We start from the raw sequence: 20,701 nt of genomic DNA, 5'->3' as shown, positions 1-20,701 counted from the left end.
AAGCCAGGCACAGAAAGACAAATACTGCATGATCTCACTTATATGTATTATTTTAAAAAGTTGATCACATACAAGTAGCGAGTAGTGGGTACCAGAGGCTGGGACTGTTGGGGATGGTGGGGACGGGGAGTTGTTAGTCAAAGGATACAAAATTACAGTTACATAAGAGAGAGCAGTTCAAGAGATTTATTGTACAACATGGTGACCATAGCTAATGACAATAGATTTATTCTTGAAAAATGCTGAGAGTGGATGTTAAGTACCCCACAAAAATCATAACTGTGTGAGGTAATGCATATGTTAATTCAGTAGACACAATGTATATATATTTTAAAACATAATGACGTTCATAATAAATATATACAATTTTATCTGTCAATCTAAACAAATAAATTTGAAAAAAATTTAAAAATTAAAAAACAAAATCCCCACTGTAAAAGCTGAAAAGAAGATAATAAACTTAATTTGCAATTATACCCTTCTATTTGCAAAGTCCAAAACAAATAAATCCTTTAGAAAATTGTATTCTATCTTAATATTTTGCATAGCTTTTAAATGTTTAATTGACACATAATAATTGTGTATATTTATGGGGTACCTGTGGTATTTCATGTATACAGTGTACATGCATACAATATGTAATGATCAAATCAGGGTAACTGGCATATCCATCACCGCAATTGTGTATATTTATGGGGTACCTGTGGTATTTCATGTATACAGTGTACATGCATACAATATATAATGATTAAATCAGGGTAACTGGCATATCCATCACCGCAATAATTTATCATTTCTCTGTGTTGGAAACATGCAAAATTTTCTCTTCTAGCTATTTTGAAATATAAAATGAACTAATGTTAACTATAGTCACCCTACTGTGCAATATAGAACACTAGAACTTATTTTTTCCTATATCACTGTAGTTCTTTACTCATTAATCAATTCTTCCCAATTCCTCCCTCCCCCCACCCCCTGCCCTTCCCAGCATTAGCTAACCACTATTCTACTCTCCACTTTTGTGTAATCAACTTTCTTATCTTCCACATATAAGAGAGAACATGCGGCATTTGTCTTTCTGTCCCTGGCTTATTTCATTTAACACAGTGTCCTCCAGGCTCATCCATGTTCCCACAAATAACAGGATTTCATTCTTTGTTTTTTAATGGCTGAATAATATTCCATTGAGTGTATGAACACCACATCTTCTTTATTCTCTCATCCATTGATGGACACTTTGATTGATTTTGTATGTTGGCTACTATGAACAGTGCTGCATTGAAAACAGGAGTGAAGATATCTCTTCCACACACTGATTTCCTTTCCTTTAGATATACAAGTATATCCAGTAGTGGGACTGCTGGATCTTACAGCATTTCTATTTTTAGTTTTTTGAGGAAACTATATTTGTTTGCATAGTGGATGTATCAGTTTACATTCCCTCCAGCAGTGTGTAAGAATTCCCATTTTTGTGCAGAATTTGTGCAAAATGTACTGTTTGTCTTTTTGATAATGGCTTCTTTAACTGGGGTCAGATATCTCATTGTGGTTTTGATTTGCACTCCTCTGATGATTAGTGATGATGAGCATTTTTTCATGTACTTGTTGGCTATTTTTATTTGTCCTCTTTTGAGAAATGTCTATTCAGATCATTTGCACATTTTTAGTTGAATTATTTGTTTTTTTTTGTCTTTTTATCTATTGTTTGCTGTTGAGTCATTTACGTATTCTGGATATTAATCCCTTGCTGGAGGGATAGCTTGTAAATATTTTCTCCCCATTCCATAGGTTGTCTCTTTACTCTGTCGATTTTTAGTTTGATGTAATCTCTTTTGTTTATTTTTGGGTTTTGTTTCCTGTGCTTTTGAGGTGATTAACAAAAAAATCATTGTCCAGACCAAGGTCATGGAATTTTTTCCTATGTTTTTTACCAGTAGTTTCAAAGTTTTCAGTTTTACAGTTTAGTCTTTATTTTCAGTTGATTTTTGTATATGGTAAGAGATAGGGGTTTAGTTTCATTCTTCTGCATGTGGATATCCAGTTTTTCTAGAATCATTTAATTAGACTGTCCTTTTTCCAAAGTATGTTCTTGGCACCTTTGTCAAAAATCAGTTAGGCTGTAAATACATAGATTTATTTCTGGGTTCACTGTTCTATTCCATTGATCTTTTTTTCTTTGTTTTTTATGCCAATACCATGCTGTTTTGGTTGCTATAGCTTTACAGTATATTTTGAAGTGTAGTGTGATGCCTCCAGCTTTATTCTTTTTGCTCAGGATTCCTTTGGCTATCTGGTATCTTTTGTGGTTTTATACAAATTTTAGGATTGTTTTTTCTATTTCTGTTCCAGAGGTTAGAGAAAAGGCTTTGAGCTTTTTTACATTCAGTATTGATATTTAGATAAAAATTGCATTAAATCTGTAGATCACTTTGGGTAGTATGGACATTTTAACAATATTAATTCTTCCAATTCATAAACATGGCTTATCATTCCTTTTTAGTGTCATCTTTAATTTCTTTAATTTGCATTTTATAATTTTCATTGTAGAGAACTTTCACTTCTTTTGTTAAATTTATTCCTTTTTTTTGGTAGCTATTGTAAATGGGATTGCTTTCTTGATTTCTTCAGCAGATTGGCATACAGAAACTATTGGCATACAGAAACACTACTGATTTTTGTATGTTTATTTTGTATATTTCAACTTTGCTGAATTTGTTTATCATTTTAAACAGCTTTTTGGTGGAGTCTTTAAGGTTTTCTAAATATAAGATCATGTCATCTGAAAACAAGGACAATTTGACTTCCTCCATTTCAATTTGGATATTTGGATTCCCTTTATTTCTCTTCTTGCCTAATTGCTCTGTCTAGAATTTCCAGTACTATATTAAAGTGGCGTATGTAAGCATCCTTGTCTTGTTTCAGAGCTTAGAGAAAAGGCTTTCAACTTTTTCATATTCAGTATAATGTTAGCTGTGTGTTTGTCACATATGTCCCTTACTGTTTTGAGGTATGTTCCTTCTAGTCCTAATTTGTTGACAGTTTTTTATCATAAAGGGATGTTCAATTACATCAAGTGCTTTTTTTGTGTATGTCTATTGAGATAATCGTATGGGTTTTGTTCTTAATTCTATTGATGTGATGTATCACATTTATTAATTTGCGTAGGTTGAACCATCTTTGTATCCCTGGGGTAAGTCCCACTTAATCATTCCATGCAATCTGTTTTATGTGCTGTTGGATTCAGTTTGCTAGTATTTTGTTGAGAATTTTTGCATATGTTCATCAGGAATATTGGCCTATAGTTTTTGTTGTTGTATCCTTGCCTGGTTTCAGTATTAGGGTAATGCTGGCCTTTATTTTGCATAACTTTAAAGACTCATTTTGGTTTATGTTCAGATAAAAATGCTCACTTACTTCCAAGGACACTTTATTGTCGGCCTCTGCCAACTCCATATTTTCTTCTCAGTTTATAATTTTAGGCAAAGTATAATTTAGTGTTTGTTATGCTGCTAAGAAGTGGAAGTCTCTTCTTACTTTCAAATTACCTAGTCTACTAACAATTTTTTTGTCCTCACCTGACATGACTCTTTGCAACATATTTCTCCAAAACATGTCCTTTAGACTTTTTAAAACAGTAATCTCTTTTTATTCTTATTTTGCCCCAACTGTTCCTCTCTAGAACCTTAAATGATAATTCCTCATAATTTTATTCTAGGTAAAGGTTCACAAACTCAAGTGTTTTCAAATGAGTCTTCCTCGTGCAACACAATATTTCCCTTTGGAGAGGTAAGCAAAAATATATAGATGTTTGCTTCCTTTAATTTGGGGATTCTTATGTGAGAATGAATGCTCAGCATAGCTCTTACAAGTATTTTAGTTTGCTATGCAGAAGTTCAAGTGTGGCTCACAGGAAATATTCATCTTTGAAGAAGTGTGCAAAGGAGTATACAATAAGCCAATCTTTAATTAATGCAGAGAATTTTTTTATGGCAAGGCAAAGGGCTGAAAGAATAAGGCAGAATAATGTTCTGTGACAACGAGAAGGAATAAAATATTTGACCCTGTTCAAATTCATATTTAAAAGGTGATTTGAAAAAAGAGTGGCAATAGTCTCCCTTTTTAAAGGTCTCTTTGTAACAATGATCAGTTTAGGAAATATGTACTCAAATATCATAACCAGAAAAGAAAAATGAGGAGATACAAATTCAAGAATCGTGCAGAAAGTAGGACTGGGAGTAAGATACATATGTTAGGTGCATATAGAGTTTTTCTTCTCTCTGAAAATTTTGTTAGGAGGCTCTTTTATTGAATTAGTGAGGCCCTTTTATTACGTTAGTGCCTTAAAATCTTCACTGAATAGAACTGCTGGTGTCTCCCAAGAGCTCAAGATTCCTCTTTACTCTTCTCTCTCTTCACCTCCCACCAACGTGTCATAATACTAAGAGATAACACTTTTAAAGGTAATAATGATCTAATGTATCTGAGACATAATTTCTTCTTCCTAAGACCCGCCTTTATAAGAAAAAAGCTGCCTGTTTTATCTTTATCTCTGGCTAATGAGTCTCAGGGAAAAATACTCCCTAAATTTCCAAGACCAGGTGCAAACAGATTCCTTACATTATGTGATGGAGCCATAGGAGGTGAGGATAGAGAGGAGGAATCAAGTCAAAGGGCCTGTAGCTCAGGTTCAAGCCTATCTTTTCAGTACGGGGATCCCAGATCTGGCAGAATGTCTAGAATATTGCAGGCACTCAAAATAAGTTTAATGACTTACATCAAGTACAGAATTTTTCCAAAATCCTAGAACTTAATTTATCTACAAATGTCCTTAGATATCTGCAGGCCCATTCCTTATTTATTTACTGCTGCCTTTTTGGGGAAGGTAAAATTTTGTGACGACCTTACACGTACGGTTTTCTAATGCGATGTTGATGATGAAACCGAAAGTGCCTGAAAAGTAGTTGAGCAGGAGAAGTTTGATGAAGGCAGAAGTACTTCCAGAGAACAGGAAGCTCATCAGGTACACAAGGGGGATGGCAGACCAGCCATACAGTGTGAGGATCAGCATTGTCTCCAGAGCATGGTAGTCCATGACATAGATATCAAATTTGTAGTACTTTAACACTCCCTGAAACACAGAGGGTACGGAAATGAAGCCAAGGTGAAGGGAAGTGCAAGAAGAAGTCAAGCCAGAGAACTTAGTAGCAAGCCTACCTTCATGGCACGGGAGTGCAGTCATGAGCTGCATGACAAGGTTTCAGTCAACAAAGGACCGCATGTGTGACAGTGGTCCTGTAAGATTATAACAGAGCTGGAGGTGTGTAGTATGCTATACCATCTGGGTTTGTGTACACTCTGTGATGTTAGCACAAAGACAAAATGACCTAATAATGCATTTCTCAGAAGTTATCCTTACTGCTAAGCAATGCGTGACTGTATTCATTAATTAAGTCAATCTGCCTCTCTACAAAAAAAGCCTTAGCCTTTAAGCATGGAGTAAGCCCCTTCACCTCTTTTTCATGAGAGGACATTCCAGTGGGCAGAACCACTATACTTCCCTTTATTATTTTGTTTTCTACTTGAGAAAATTCCTCCCAATAATCCTGCCAAGATTCCCAGGAAGTAGATTATTTCTCTAAAGAGATGCTGTTTCTCTAAAGAAGTTTTCTCTGATTACATAACTCACCTTTCACTGCTACCCCCCTTTAAACTGGGCCTCCTGGTTCTATTCTACATTCCCACTCCCTTCACATCCACCTAAGCCACTCTGGAAACTCCTTTTTAATTTTTCTAATTTAAATAAAAAATCAGACAGTGAAACACAAAATTAGAGGAATCTAAAAAAGGATGGTGGTCGTGGAGAGGAACCTGTAACTATTAAAGGAAGTACATTTCTGGAAATCTTATCTCATTAGTTAGTAATTACAGTTTCTCCACAAATCACAGGATTGTCCCTTTTGGCAAGAACGTGACTGCATAACAGGACAACAAAGAATAAATAGTAAGATTAAGCTACGAGTAGTCATTACACAATTGATGACTGATGTTCCTGGTGGTGGCAGCAATAGCAATAGAGATTAGTAGATAATAGTTGAATCCAGTACCTATAGGTATGTTTGCTTCTGACTAAGCATAATGTAAACCTAAACATAATAAATATAATGAGATAATTAAATGAGTTGGGGTGACCTAGGAATCCCTGTGTTCATAGTCTTATAATCTACCAATGTCATAAATCATAATCTATTTCAAAGAAAAGTCAAGTTCCTAATTGGATACATAACCAATATATTCTTTTCTCGCACAAGAAGACCATGCATTGTGAATATGTAGATTCCACCCAAATTAATCTATAAATTAAAATGCAAACAAAATTCCCAAGTAAATATTTTAACCTCTTATAAAATAGAACACATATTCAGAAGAGTGCACATAACATAAATAATCACAATGAATTATCACCAAGCAACCCCCTGGACAACTACCACAATATCAGTCCAACAAGAAATCTATCATAAACTACTCCAATCTCGGCAAAAGTTACCACTATTCTGACTTTTATCCTAAATACTTTTTCTTTTGACTGGTAAGGGGATCGTAACCCTTGGCACGGTGTGGTCCGTACCATGCTCAGCCAGTGAGCGCACTGGCCATCCCTACATGGGATCCGAACCCGCGGCCTCGGCGCTACCAGCGCTGCACTCTCCTGAGTGAGCCATGGGGCTGGCCCATAAATACTTCTTTTAAAAAATATTTCTTAACAGAATGATCACATAGGTATGTGTTTCTAAATATTAAAGTTTACTATTATCTGTATTTTGAACTTTTTATGAATGCAATTATGTAATACGTATCATCTTATACCTGGCTTCTTTCACTCAACATCATGTTTGTGAGATTCATCTATGCTGTTGAACGTAGCTTTAGCTCATTCTTTATTACTGCTCTATAGTGTCCATCTGATGACTGTGTCACAATTTATCTATTTTACTCTTGATGAATAATGGGTTGTTTCCAGTGTTTATTGTATTAGTTTTCTAGGGCTGCCATATAAAAGTAGCACAGACTGGGTTGGGTGTCTTAAACAACAGAAGTTTATTTTCTCAGAGTTCTTGAGGCTAGAAGTTCAAGGTCAAGATATTGGAAGGATTGGTTTCTTCTGAGGCCTCTCTCCTTGGCTTTCATGTGGCCTCTTTGTTGTGTCCTCACATAGACTTTCCTCTGTGCATGTAGGCTCCTGGTGTCTCTTTGTGTGTTCAAATATCCTCTTTTTATAAGGACACCAGTCAGATTGGGTTAGGACCCACCCCAATGGCCTCCTTTTAACCTAATCACCTCCTCAAGAGCTCCATCTGCAAATATAGTCAAATTATAATGTACTGAGTGGGGATTAGGACTTTAACATATGAATTGGCGGGGAAGGAGACACAATTCAGCACATAAAAATTATTCTGAATAATAATTCTGAAGATTTTCTTGTACATACCTCTTGGTTAAAATGTACACAAGTTTCTATTGGTACATAACAAGAAGTGGAATAACTGGGCCACAGATTATACTTATTTCAACTTGAGAAAATAATACCAAACTGTGTTCCAAAAGTTCCTGTTGCTCTACATCACTGTCAATATTTAGTATTGTCAGTTTTTAAAGTTAGCAATTCAGGCAGTATGTAGTGGTACCTTATTGTCGTTTAAATTTGCATTTCCTTGATAAATTTTCATGAAGGTAGGCACTTTGAAATACATTTATTTATTTATTTATTTATTTATTTATTTATTTATTTATTTATTTATTTATTTATTTTTGTCTTTTGTCTTTTTCCGTGTCTGGCAACAGATCGCAACCCTCAGTGTTGCCCCCGGTACCGGACCGGGACCAGCAACAGGATCGCAACCCTCGGTGTTGCTCCCACGCCTCGCTCAGCCAGTGAGCGGGAACCGGTCTGTATGTGGGATCCGAACCCTCGGGCGGGAGCACCGCCGCACTTCCCAAGCGGCGCACTATCCAGTGCGCCACCGGGCCGGCCCAAAATACATTTATTTATTACTTCCATATGCCCTTTTATGTAGTGTCCCTTTTGCCATTGAATGTCATTCTTTTGGGGTTTTGTATACTAGATACAAATCATTTGTCAGAAATGGGTTTGTCTACCATTTTCACCCATATTGTGGTTTGCCTTTCTATTCTATTAAAGATGTCTATTGATGAAGAGAAATAACTTCTCAGGTAAACAAATTTATTCATATTTTTCTTTACAGTTAGTTCCTTGAAAACTACTCTACAATAATAGTGGGGGACCTGAACACAACCTCTCTCTGCACTGGACATATCATCTAGGTAAAAAACCAGCAGAGTGACCATTACTCTTTCAGAAGGAGAGAAGAAATCTAGGGTTATCAGAAGTGGGAGGTGTGGGGAGTAGGGAGAGATTGGATAAAGGGCATAAAGAATACGATTTGTAATAATATATATGCTAATAATATTGATTTGATGAATGTACATCAACACTGAAGCCCCAAAATATGTATAATCAATTATGATTCGGTAAACCATAACAAAAAACAATGATTCCCTATGCCAAAGTAATGGTCATATGCTAACATATCATCTACCATAACTTTATAATTTTAGCCTTCATATTTACATCTATAATTCACCTGAAATGGATTTTTTGTGTATGGTATAAAGTAGAGATCAAATTATACTAAACTGAATATAAATATTCAGTTGTCCTAGCATCATTTTTATTTTTATTTTAAAAATTGTAGTAAAATTCAGACAAAAAAAATCAGTTTTAATAATTTTGAAGTGTACAATTCTATGGTTTTTAGCATATTCACAATGTTATTTAATAATCATTGCTATCTATTTCCAGAACGCTTTCATCAGTCCATAAAGAGCTGCTGTACCCATTAAGCAGTCACCACTCATTATCCCTTTCCCCTAGGTCATGGTAGTTACTAATCTGCTTTCTCTGTCTACAATTCACAATGTTATTTAATAATCATTGCTATCTATTTCCAGAACGCTTTCATCAGTCCATAAGAGCTGCTGTACCCATTAAGCAGTCACCACTCATTATCCCTTTCCCCTAGGTCATGGTAGTTACTAATCTGCTTTCTCTGTCTACGGATTTGCCTATTCTGGACATTTTAGATAAGTAGAGTCATGAAATAATAGTCTTTTGTGCCTAGCTTATTTCAGTTATCATAATTTTTCAAGGTTCATGTATATTGTGGTGTGTATCAGCACTTCATTCCTCATTATGGTTCAGTAATATTCCATTGTATAGATATACCATATTTTGTTTATCCATTTATCAGTTTTTGAACATCTGGGTTGTTTCTGCTTTTTGGCTATTATAAATAATGCTGCTACGAACATTCATTTTCAAGTTTTTAAAGAAGATGTTTGTAATTCTCTTAGGTATAAATCTAGGAGTGTAATTGCTGGCTCATGTGGTATTTCTATCTCTAATTTTTGAGGAACCACAAAACTGTTTTTGACAACAGCAGCAACAGTTGACATTTCTTCTTTGTCCATCTCAACAATTTTTGTCTTAAACTCTGTTTTCAATGATATTATTAAAGCCACACCAGCACTCTTTTGAAGAAGTACAATCTTCCTTCAATCATTTTGCTCTCAAACTATTTGTGTCAATGAATCCAAAGTGAGTCTCTAATAGAGAGCATACAGTTAGATCATGTTTTTGCATCCATTCTGCCAATCTTTGCCTTTTATTTGGAGAGTTTAATTAATTTACATTTAATGTAATTACTTATAAGGACTTACTTCTGCCACTTTATGTCTTATATAATTTACACTTTCCTATTCATCCATTCTGTCTTTTGTGCCATTAAATTATATTGGCTTTTAAAATTATATATATTTGGGTTATTGTATTAGTGGTTGCTCTGGGGATTACCATTAGTATCCAATTTATAACAATATAGTTTAGGTTATTAGTACAAAGTTAATTTTAATACTGTACAAATACTTTGCATCTATATAACTTATTAATCTCCTTCTTATGCTATTATTGTCACAAATTACATCTTTATACATCATGTGGCCATCAGCATAGTTTATAATTATTGTTTTATGCAGTAGCTTTTTAACTTTTTTTTTTTTTTTTTGGTGGCTGGCCAGCACAGAAATCCCAATCCTTGACCTTGTACAGTTGCCTTTTAAATCAGATAGAAAAATAGAAGAGTTCTAAAGAAAAATATATTAATATATTTTACATTTACCTATGTTGCAACTTTACTGATACTTTTTATTTCTTCATTTGGATTGTAGTTATTGTCTAGTGTCCTTTCATTTCAGACTGAAGGATTCCATTCAGGATTTCAGCATGAGTTTTGGAGGAGACAAACATTTTACCTGTAATGGTCTTCATGTATAATCATTTTAATGTACAGTTGAATTCAGTTTGCTAGCATTTTGTTGAGAATTTTTACATGTATGTTCATCAAGGATATCAGCCTATGACTTTCTTTTCTAGTAGTATCCTTGTCTGGACTTTTATCTTCATAAAATAAATTTGGAAGTGAGAATACATATTCTTATGTGGTATTAGAGCATACATCAAATTGACAAATTTTTAAATAACTTTCAAATTATTTAAATTGTTTATTTATTCTTTGGCCGCATTAAACTAAGCTATAAACCATAAAAGCAATAAGAATATCCTTAACTATGTAGTATTTAAACAATATCCTCCTAAAATTTTATGTTTTAAAAAAATCAAGAAATACTTTGAATATGACACATCAAACCTTTGGAAATGCAGCTACAACAGTGCAGGTGATTTTAAGAGTCAGGAATTATCTGATTGATTCCAATACTCTCAGCACGTGTGTGTATTGCATGAGTTGGTAGAGACTGGTAGAAGGAATATAATGGTGCCAGAAAAAATGCTCATCGATCACTTCATTACTTCCTGTGGTGACAGATGTAATTAGTGGCCCTCTAAAGCGATTTGCTCTTGCCATGCTGCCTGGTAATTTATGAGTTGAAAAGGATGGTATGGAGTTTCTTGGCCATAGTAATATATGCAGAAAGATGGAGAATGTATAGAAAGAGAACTTCCTGCAGTTCATTCTAAGTTGGGGATCTCTGTACTGAAGTTTCTCTCCATACTATCAACAACAACCCTTTCCCTCCCACTTCCAGCATGGAGATCCTTGACCACAATGACGTGTGTGGCAATATATAGAATGTGTAGGGCCGGCCTGGTGGTGCACTGGAGAGTGTGCTGCTTGGGAGCGCGGTGGCGCTCCCGCTGAGGGTTCGGATCCCATGTGGAGACCTGTTCCCGCTCACTGGCTGAGCGCGGTGCGGGCGCAACACTGAGGGTTGCGATCCCGTTGCCGGTCCCCGGTACGGGTGCGACACCAAGGGTTACGATCCCGTTACCGGTCAGTAAAAAAGACAAAAAGGAAAAAAATATATACATATATATAGAATGTGTAGAAAGGGAACTTCCTGATATCTCTCAACCTTGGGATAAGAATGTTTCTCTATTTTCTTTATTCCAAAAAGTATGTCAATATACATACATAATAAAGGCCAACACATTCACACACACATACACTCACACACATTCACATAATTTTGAGGGTACAGTGCACAGAACTCAAATAAATTATCTCAAGTACTTTTAAGAACAAAGTGAATAAGGAGAAAAAGGAAATGATAAAAGAAATGGAAGAAAAATCAGGAGATGAGTAGAAAAGGAGGGAGAAAGGAAGTAAGGAGAAAGTAATTTTTCTGGTACATGGTAATGTTTTGAATGGAAAATGACAGTTCATACTTTTATGACATAAATCAACATGTTTTGTCGTAAATATTTTATTTTTATGGTTAGCTTATGTCTATTACTAAACAGTGAACTACTTCAGGAATGAGTCATATTTTTATTCACACTGGAATTCTTTGTACCTATTATTAGGGAAGAAAATTGCCTCCACCTCCCATTGATTTCCCCTCTATATACACCGTATCTTTTCCACTCACCACTCTTTACCACCTCCAAAGTGTGCACATTTATACACCCCTAACACAAACACACACACACACATGCACACACACACACAAACACAGACACATTGACACACACATACACACCAAAAGAAAGAAATTGTTAACATGGTTGGGCAGTTTTCTGGAACATACAAGAGACCACATTTTACTAGGGAACAGAGTAATATGGTATGCATTCATAAATGTTTTACTCATGCTCTCATTCTTCATTGATATAAATTGGATGGGTATAAATTTGGGGTAAATAGGAACAATAAACCTCACTTAGCTCTACAGTATATGATGTGTTCTGTAATGCACTTATTCCCATGAAGTTCACAATTTGGAATTACTAGGCACTAGCTTACACTAGTAAAATAGTGATCTTGTACACAGTTCCTTTGATTAGGAACTCTTGTAGGAGGACTCAGAGATAGCATTAGATTAGTGTCCAGATGACAGCAGGTGTTCAATATAATTTTAAAAATAAATTGATAAAGACTTGAAGGGAAACTAGAAAAAATGGAAATACAGTAGTCAGTCCTACTAGAGGAAAAAACTGGACAAGACTGAGTAGTATGAGACATCACAGGTAAGAATCTACCCATCATTAGAGCAGTTTGCAGGGGTGGTCAGCATAAGTTGATGAGAAAATAAATAAGAAATTATTCATGAGAGGTCTTTGTGCTCTTGCAAAAAAAGTTACTTTCTTCTGATGAAGGATTTGGGAGAGGAAGTTTCTGCCATGAGACTTTGCAGTGTGTTTTCTAATACAAGGAGCAAAGATAGTTTATTGGCAGAAACATTAGAACAGAAAATATCCATGGGGTACAGAAGAAAAATAAACCCTCAAGAAACGGTATCTAACACTCACCAGTAGTAAGCCACAGTTAATGAAGAAGATAGTGAAATCCCATAATAGAGCAGAAAGCCAGTATGCAAAGACAGAGACCCCACTCACAAACTGGATGTGCTTGGCTTTTGTCATTCTCTCAGCCACTGTCGGGAGACAAAAGCCACTGATCAAAAGAGCCATGCCAAATTGTATATTTAAGGCCACCTGCTGTCCGTATGCAAACCTACAGAAGAAGGAGCAAAGAAAATATATCAGAAAATTAACATGGCAGAAAATACAGATTTCTATTAATAGCTATTTTTATCATATAAATGTAATCAGACAGGGTGGGAAGAATGCATTTAAAGTGTAAAATGAATGAAAAGAATAACATACCCTCTACCGTGTTTCCTATCATCAGGGAGTGGCTGAGGTTTATTGAAGACTGCTAAAGAAGCATTGCCACCAGAAAGTGACTTAAAAAGAATGTTGTCTAACACTGCCAGGGATACAGATGGTGAATGGTATGCTTCATTGTTGAAAAGAACAGTAAATAGTGTTTCATTTTCCTTCACCTCAATGGAAAGTGCAATAATACATAAATGAATACATTCTCTATTTGTCCTCAAGTAAGTTGGTAGGTTACCTAGGGTAAGGAAACAATATTGGTCAGTATATCCACAATACACATCACCTACAATATACATCTAAGTAGAGAAACAAATAATTTTACTTCTCATTCCTTTCAATATTCCCACAATAATTGTTTCAAACATTTGCTGTTCCCCTCAAGTACTTTATTTCATCATTAAATTCCAGGTGTTCTCACTTTATAGTCTACAGCCTAAATACTTCACTGAGAAACATAGGCAACATGGCATAGACTCTCTTATCTGTCTTATACTAATTTATAAACAGTTCCACTTTGTATTAGTCCATTTTTGTATTGCTATAACACAATTCCTGAGACTGGGTAATTTATAAAAGACAGAAGTTTATTCGCTTATGATTCTGAGAAAACTGCATCTTGTGCAGGCCCCAGGCTGCTTCTACTCATGGCAGAAAGTGGCAGGCAGCTGGTGGATCACGTGGCAAGAGGAAGGAAGAGAGAGAGATGGTGGGGGAGGTGCCAGGGTCTTTTAAATAACCAGCTCTCAGGGGAACTAATAGAGTGAGAACTCACTCATTACCCCCACCCCCACGGAAAGCATTAATCCATTCACGAAGGATCCACCTCCATGGCTCAGCTCCCAACAGTGCCACATTGGGGATCAGATTTCAACATGAGTTTTGGGGGGACAACACGTCCAAACTCTATCACACTTATAGCTTTGGTTGCTTATATCAGAGCAGGCAAAATCTTCCTCTGGAAACCAGAAAAGCAGGATAAGAAGATTTTTAAACAATCCTCTCAATGATGATATTAGAGATGTAGGAAAGCAATAAACATTTTGGAGCCAAGACCCTGGGAAGAATGGAAATAAATTGAAGCAAGTTCAACATTCTACATCCTTTTTTTCTTTGAGACCTTCATAGATTTATAAACGAGGGGGGTGCCTTGGTAAATCTCCAGGCCTTCAGTGGGGCTCAGGAAGGACTACATCTTAGCAGTAATAGTAGGAAATAAATCAATTCTTATAAAATATTCAACTCAGTCTTAAATCACTTTAATCTCTGATTGGATTTAGATCTTCCCTCAATTTTACTGCCTGCCAGAAGTTAAATTAAACCTTTTCTGGGGAATATAATCTCATGCACAATCTTTGTGATTCTCAAACACAATATGTGGCATTGAATGAAAAAATTACCAGGTATGCCAAGAAACAGAGCCAAGAGAAAGCATAGACAATAGAAACAGATCCATAGGTGAAGTAGGTATTAAAGACAGAGAATTTACCAGAGAATTGGAGCCCATAGAAATAATCAAATGTTGATATTAGAATTGAAAATAAACCACACCCATTAATTATGATTAAGAATTCAATATATATATCAAGCAGGTTGGACACAAATAAAAAGTAGACCAGGCAATTGAAAGACAGGTGATTAGAAAATACCCAGGCAAAATTACAGAGAGAAAAAGAATAAAAAACAAGAGAGAAGACATGAATTACCAATATTAGGAATAAAATAGGGGAAATCACTACTCATCCTGCAGACAGCATAAAAATAATAAAGGAATACTATTAACAATTCTACACATGTTATGATGGTTAATTTTGTGTGTCAACTTGACTGGGTTAACGAACACCCAGATATCTGGGAAAACCTTATTTCTGGGTGTGTCTTTGAGGGCATTTCCAAAAGAGATTAACATTTGAATCAGAAGCCTCAGTAAAGAAAGATCCACCCTCACCAAAGTGAGTTGCCATTATTCAATCCACTGAAGGCCCAAATAGAACAAAAAGGTGGAGGAAAGGGGAATTCTTTCTCTCTTTTTGAACTGGGCCATCCATTTTCTTCTGTCCTTATACATAAGTGCTCCTGGTTTTCAGGCTTTTGGACTCAAACTGAATTACTAGCTTTTCTGAGTCTCCAGCTTGCAGATAGCATATCATGGGACTTCTTGGCCTTCATAAGCACATGAATCAATTCCTCTAATAAATCTCCTTTTATAAGTTTCTATCAATCAGTCAATCATCTATTAATCTATCTGCCTATCATCTATCTCTTATTGGTCTGTTTCTCTAAAGAACTCTGAATTGTGAGGAAGGTTGCCAACTATAGAGTTGTCAGGCGCTCACACCCTCCACAAAAAGGAACCAAAACAAAAAAATAAACAAATTTATTTTGACTGAAGTGACTGAGGAAGTACCATGCAGAGCACCATGGGAGGGACAAAATGCCTGTGGAGCATGGAAGCTCAGGATAGCATCCTAGAGAGGACATCAGGTCATCCTGCTTCTGTCACCCTGTCTTTCTGCAGGGACTGGCTAGGATTCAGGTGGGAATTCTGCTTATGGGAAAAAGGTAAGCTGGAAAACTCCAGCTGTTCCCTTTGCCACCACAAATGCTAGAAATCCTTGCTATAGGAGAGTCCTCATAGACAGAACTACTGAAAGCTCAAAGGTCTAAAGGTAAGCTGGAAAACTCCAGCTGTTCCCTTTGCCACCACAAATGCTAGAAATCCTTGCTGTAGGAGAGTCCTCATAGACAGAACTACTGAAAGCTCAAAGGTCTGCAGTGTCTGAACCCACAAGGCAACCTCCCCCCATAAGAAGAGGTGGACATGCACAGTGGGGAAGCCACCAATCAGCTGGCTGGTCCAGCACATTTGTGTGCATCACTCTGCACAAGTGGCTGGGCTACTGAGGCCACAGATGCCTGTGTAGGCCCAACAGCCAGTTCAGCAGCAGCCCACCTCCCCTAGCAGGCCTCTACAGAGCTGGAGGGCCCTGTTGCACCCACACAGACCTGCTCCCCCTTGACAAAAGATTGAACGGTGGCTCCACCTGTGCTGGCAGGCCTCCTCCTGCTGCACTCATGCACCACCTGCTCCCCATTTGATAGCTGATCCAGCAGCAGCTTTGTTTCCTCAGGCAGGCCTCCACAGAGCCACCAGACCCTGCTGCACTCAAGTTCACCTATTTACCACCAGGCAGCACCCCCCACCTCCCGAGAGGTGTCTGCAGAGCCACTTGACCCTGTCATACCTCCACTCACCTGCTTCCAGTCCAACAGCTTGTCTAGTAGTGTACCACCCCCAGGAGAGACAACTGCAGAGCTGTGCTCCCATGCCTAGCCTAACAGCCAGTTGGGCAATAGCCCTGTACCTGATAGAAGCCACCAGACAGCCTGTTGGTCCTTTGCATGCACACATACTGACCCAACAACCAGCCCAGCATTCCCGTATCACTGCTGTCACAGACTCCCATAGTGTAGGCCACTGAGGCATTCACAGACATTGGTAAGGAGGATTATAGCTGAAGACTCTGAACAAAGATTACGCTACTGAGTCCACCCAAACCAAGGCCAATGCACCATACCTAACCCAAGGACCCGGCTACAAGACACAGTCTCTTCTTATGTAAAGTATTCTATAAAATTGGGAAAAGTGACTATTCCACTATATGCACAGATATCAACATAAGTGACACAAAAAATATAAAAAAGCAATAAACATAATGCCCCCAAAGGAACACAATAGGTCTCCAGTGACAGAAGCCAAAGTAAAGGACAGCTACAAAATGCCTGCCAAGGAATTCCAAATAACAATCTTAAGGAAACTCGATGAGATACAAGAGAGCACTGAGAAATAATTTAATAAAATCAGAAAACAATTTATGATCTGAATGAGAAATTTAAAAAAGAGATAGATATAATAAAAGAGATAGATATAATAAAAAAGAATGAAACAGAAATTTTGGAGCTGAAGGATGCAATAAATGAAATAAAAAATATAATTGAGAGCTTCAAAACCAGACTAGATCAAGCAGAAGAACAAATTTCTAAACTTGAAGACAGGTCTTTGAAATAAGACAATCTGAGGGAGAAAAAAAGAAACAAAAATTTAAAAGGATGAAGAAAGCCTACAAAACATATGGGACAACATTAAGTAAAACATGTTTGAATAATAGGTTTTCCAGTGGGAGAACAGGTAAAGAAAGGCACACAAACTCTATTTAATGAAATAATAGCTGAAAACTTCCTAAATATTGTTAGAGATATGGACATCTAGGTTTAGAAAGCTCAAAGGTCCCCAATTAGTTTCAATCCCAAAAGATCCTCTCCAAGGTACATTATAATCAAACTGTCAAAAGTCAAAGACAGAGATAATTCTAAAACCTGCAAGAGAAAAGCATCAAGTCACACATAAGGTAATCCCCATTAGACTATCAACAGATTGCTCAGCAGAATCCTTGTAGGCCAAGAGTGAGTGGAATGATATATTTAAAGTACTGAAAGGAAAATAAAGAAAAACTGTCAGCTAAGAATAATTTATCTAGCAAAGCTATCCTCCAGAAATGAGGGACAAATAAAGCCCTTCCTGGACTGAGGAAATTCATCATCATTAGACTGGCCTGACAAGAAATGCTTAAGAAGTGCTACAACTAGAATTGAAAAGACAATAATTAATATCAGGAAAACACATAAAGTACAAAACTCACCAGTAGAGGTAAGTACTAATTTGAACTCAGAATATCACATTGAGGTAATGGTGCTATGTAAATTCTCCAGTCTTTAGTATGAAGGTTTAAAGTCAAAATGGTCAAAAAACAACAACAGCTAAGAAACACACAATAGATTAAGGCAACAAAAAATTAATAAAAAATAAATGAAGGCAATGAAAATTTAAGTTGCATGTGTGGGGAAGTTTAGAGTAACTTTATGTGACCAAGTTAAATTTCTATCAGCTTAGGGCCGGCCCGGTGGCACACTCGGTAGAGTGTGGTGCTTGGGAGCACGGTGGCGCTCCCACCGAGGGTTCGGATCCCATATAGAGTCTGGTCCGCTCACTGGTTGAGCGCAGTGCGGGCACAACACCGAGGGTTGTGACCCCGTTGCCGGTCACAAAAAAAGACAAAAAAGGAAAAAAAAAAAAAAATTTCTATCAGCTTAAAATGGTCTATTATCAGTACAAGACATTTTACATTAGCCCCATGGTAACCACATAGAAAGAAATTATAATAGATGCACTAATGATATTAAAGACAAACATAGACTGAAAGTGAAGGTATGGAAAAAGATATTCCATGCAAACAAAAACCAAAAGTGAGCAGGAGTAGTCATACATATGAGGGAAATAAAAGGCATGCATATTACAAAGGAAGAAATAAAACTTTTGCAGATGACATGATTGTCTACATATCCCAATGAACCAACAAGAAAAATTTCTAGATCTGATAAATGAGTTCATCAAGGTTACAGGATACAAGATGAAAATACGAGAATAAAATTGTATTTTTATGTGCTGGAATAACCACAAAGACACCAAAATTAATACTATTTACATTTGCTGAAAACCTAAAATATTTAGGTGTAAATTTAACACACTATGTATAGAACTTGTATGCTGAAAACTGAATGACATTGATGAAAGAAATCAAAAAAGTTCTAAATAAATGAAGGGACATACTTTGTTCATGTATTGAAAGACTCAACATAGTAAAGATGTCAATTATCCTCCACTTGATAGATTTAAATCAATTTCTAACAAAGTTGCAATTTTTTGGTTAGGTATAGAGAAGCATATTCTATAATAAAATAGCCAAAACAATTTTGAAAAACAAGAATAAAGTGGGATAAATCAGTCTACCAGCTTTCAAGTATAGCATTGGTGAAGGGATAGATAATACGGATTAATGTAATAGAATAAAGAACCCCAAAATAGACCCACACATACCCAACTTATTTTTGATAAAGGTGCAAAATAATTAAATGGATATCATTGTTCAATAAATGGAGCAACTTCTGCTAGAGCATTGGACATCCACAGGCATAAAAGGTAACCTTGACTCACATACTGCACCTTATAACAAAATTAAATCAAAATGGATCATAAACTTAAATGTTAAATGTAAAGCTATAAAACTTTTAGAAAACTGCACATATCTCTTTTAGGAGAAAATCTTCAGGATCTAAGGCTAGGCAAAGGGTTCTTAACAATTGACATCAAAAGCAAGATCGATAATGGAAAAAACTAAAAATTGGACTTCATCAAAATTAAAAGATTTGCCCTGAAAAAAACCTTGTTAAGACAATGAAAAGACAATCTATAGGAGGAAATAAAATAAAGAACTCTCAAAACTCAATAGTAAAAACAAACAAACAAAAACCCAAAAATCAAATTAGAAAATGGGCAAAAGAGATGAACACACATTTCATTGAAGATGATATTTGGATGGCAAATAAGCACATGAAAAGATATGGAAATGCAAATCAGGGAAAGGTACATTAAAGATACAATGAAATATCACTACACACTTATCAGAATGGCTAGAATAAGAATATGACACCACCAAATGCTAGGGAAGACGCAGATAAAATGAATCACTCACACATTGCTGGTGAGAATGTGAAATGGCATAGCCATTCTGGAAAGCAACTTGGTAGTTTCTTAAAATACTAAGCATGGAACTATCATATGAGAACACATTTATCCAAGAGAAATGAAGACTTATGTTCACACAAAAACATGTATACAAATTTTTGTGGCAGCTTTACTCATAATGGATAAAAACTGGCGGAACACTCAGACGTCCTTCAATGGGGGAATGATTACACAAACTGTGGTACATCCATACGATGGAATAGCAATCAGCAATAAAAATAGGCAAACTACAGATACACAACAATCAGAATTATGCTGAGTGAAAACTCCAGTCTCAAAAGGTACATACTTTATGGTTCCATTTTTTCATTGCCACTCTTGAAATGATTAAACCACAGAAATGGAGAACAGACTAGTGGCTGTCAGGGTTAAGGAGGGAGTGGACAGGAAATGGGCATGGCAATGAAGGCAGTCCTTGTGGTGATGAAAATATTATGTATCCTGATGATGTGATATCTTGGTTGGAATATTGTACTATAGTTTTTCAAGATGCTACCATAAGTACACAGACTCTCTCAATACTATTTTTTCACAACTGTAAATCAACAGTTATCTCAAAATAAAAATTTAATTAAAAAATCAAATGCAGTGTTACTGGTTCTTACTCTCCTCCATATCTAAAGAGAAAACGAAATCCATTCATTCCACTTCAGATAAATCATTTGAACCTCTCTTCTTCCCTTCTGTCCTTCTGTTTTGTTTCTGGTCCTTATCCTCTATTGCCTAAACTATCACAATTATATCACAGCAGACTTCTTTGACTTTAGTCTCTCCCCTTTTCAGTCTTT

General features: G+C 36.2%; 1 protein-coding gene across 1 annotated transcript in view; it reads right to left on the bottom strand.

The window, feature by feature from the left end:
• The window catches only part of LOC103606626 (ATP-binding cassette sub-family A member 3-like), an 86,126-nt gene that overhangs the window by 35,359 nt on the left and 30,066 nt on the right, over positions 1–20,701 (bottom strand). The window contains exons 11-13 of the mRNA XM_008591189.1: positions 13,259–13,508; positions 12,898–13,106; positions 4,912–5,124 (exon numbers count right to left, since the gene is read on the bottom strand). Coding sequence (XP_008589411.1) covers positions 4,912–5,124; positions 12,898–13,106; positions 13,259–13,508 — 672 coding nt within the window. The remainder of the gene's footprint in view (positions 1–4,911; positions 5,125–12,897; positions 13,107–13,258; positions 13,509–20,701) is intronic.

Source organism: Galeopterus variegatus, unplaced genomic scaffold, assembly GCF_000696425.1.
Source record: "Galeopterus variegatus unplaced genomic scaffold, G_variegatus-3.0.2 Scaffold6747, whole genome shotgun sequence".
Lineage (NCBI taxonomy): Eukaryota > Metazoa > Chordata > Mammalia > Dermoptera > Cynocephalidae > Galeopterus > Galeopterus variegatus.
The sequence above is the reverse complement of the archived record's forward strand: the minus strand, read 5'-3'. Positions and strand labels throughout refer to the sequence as shown.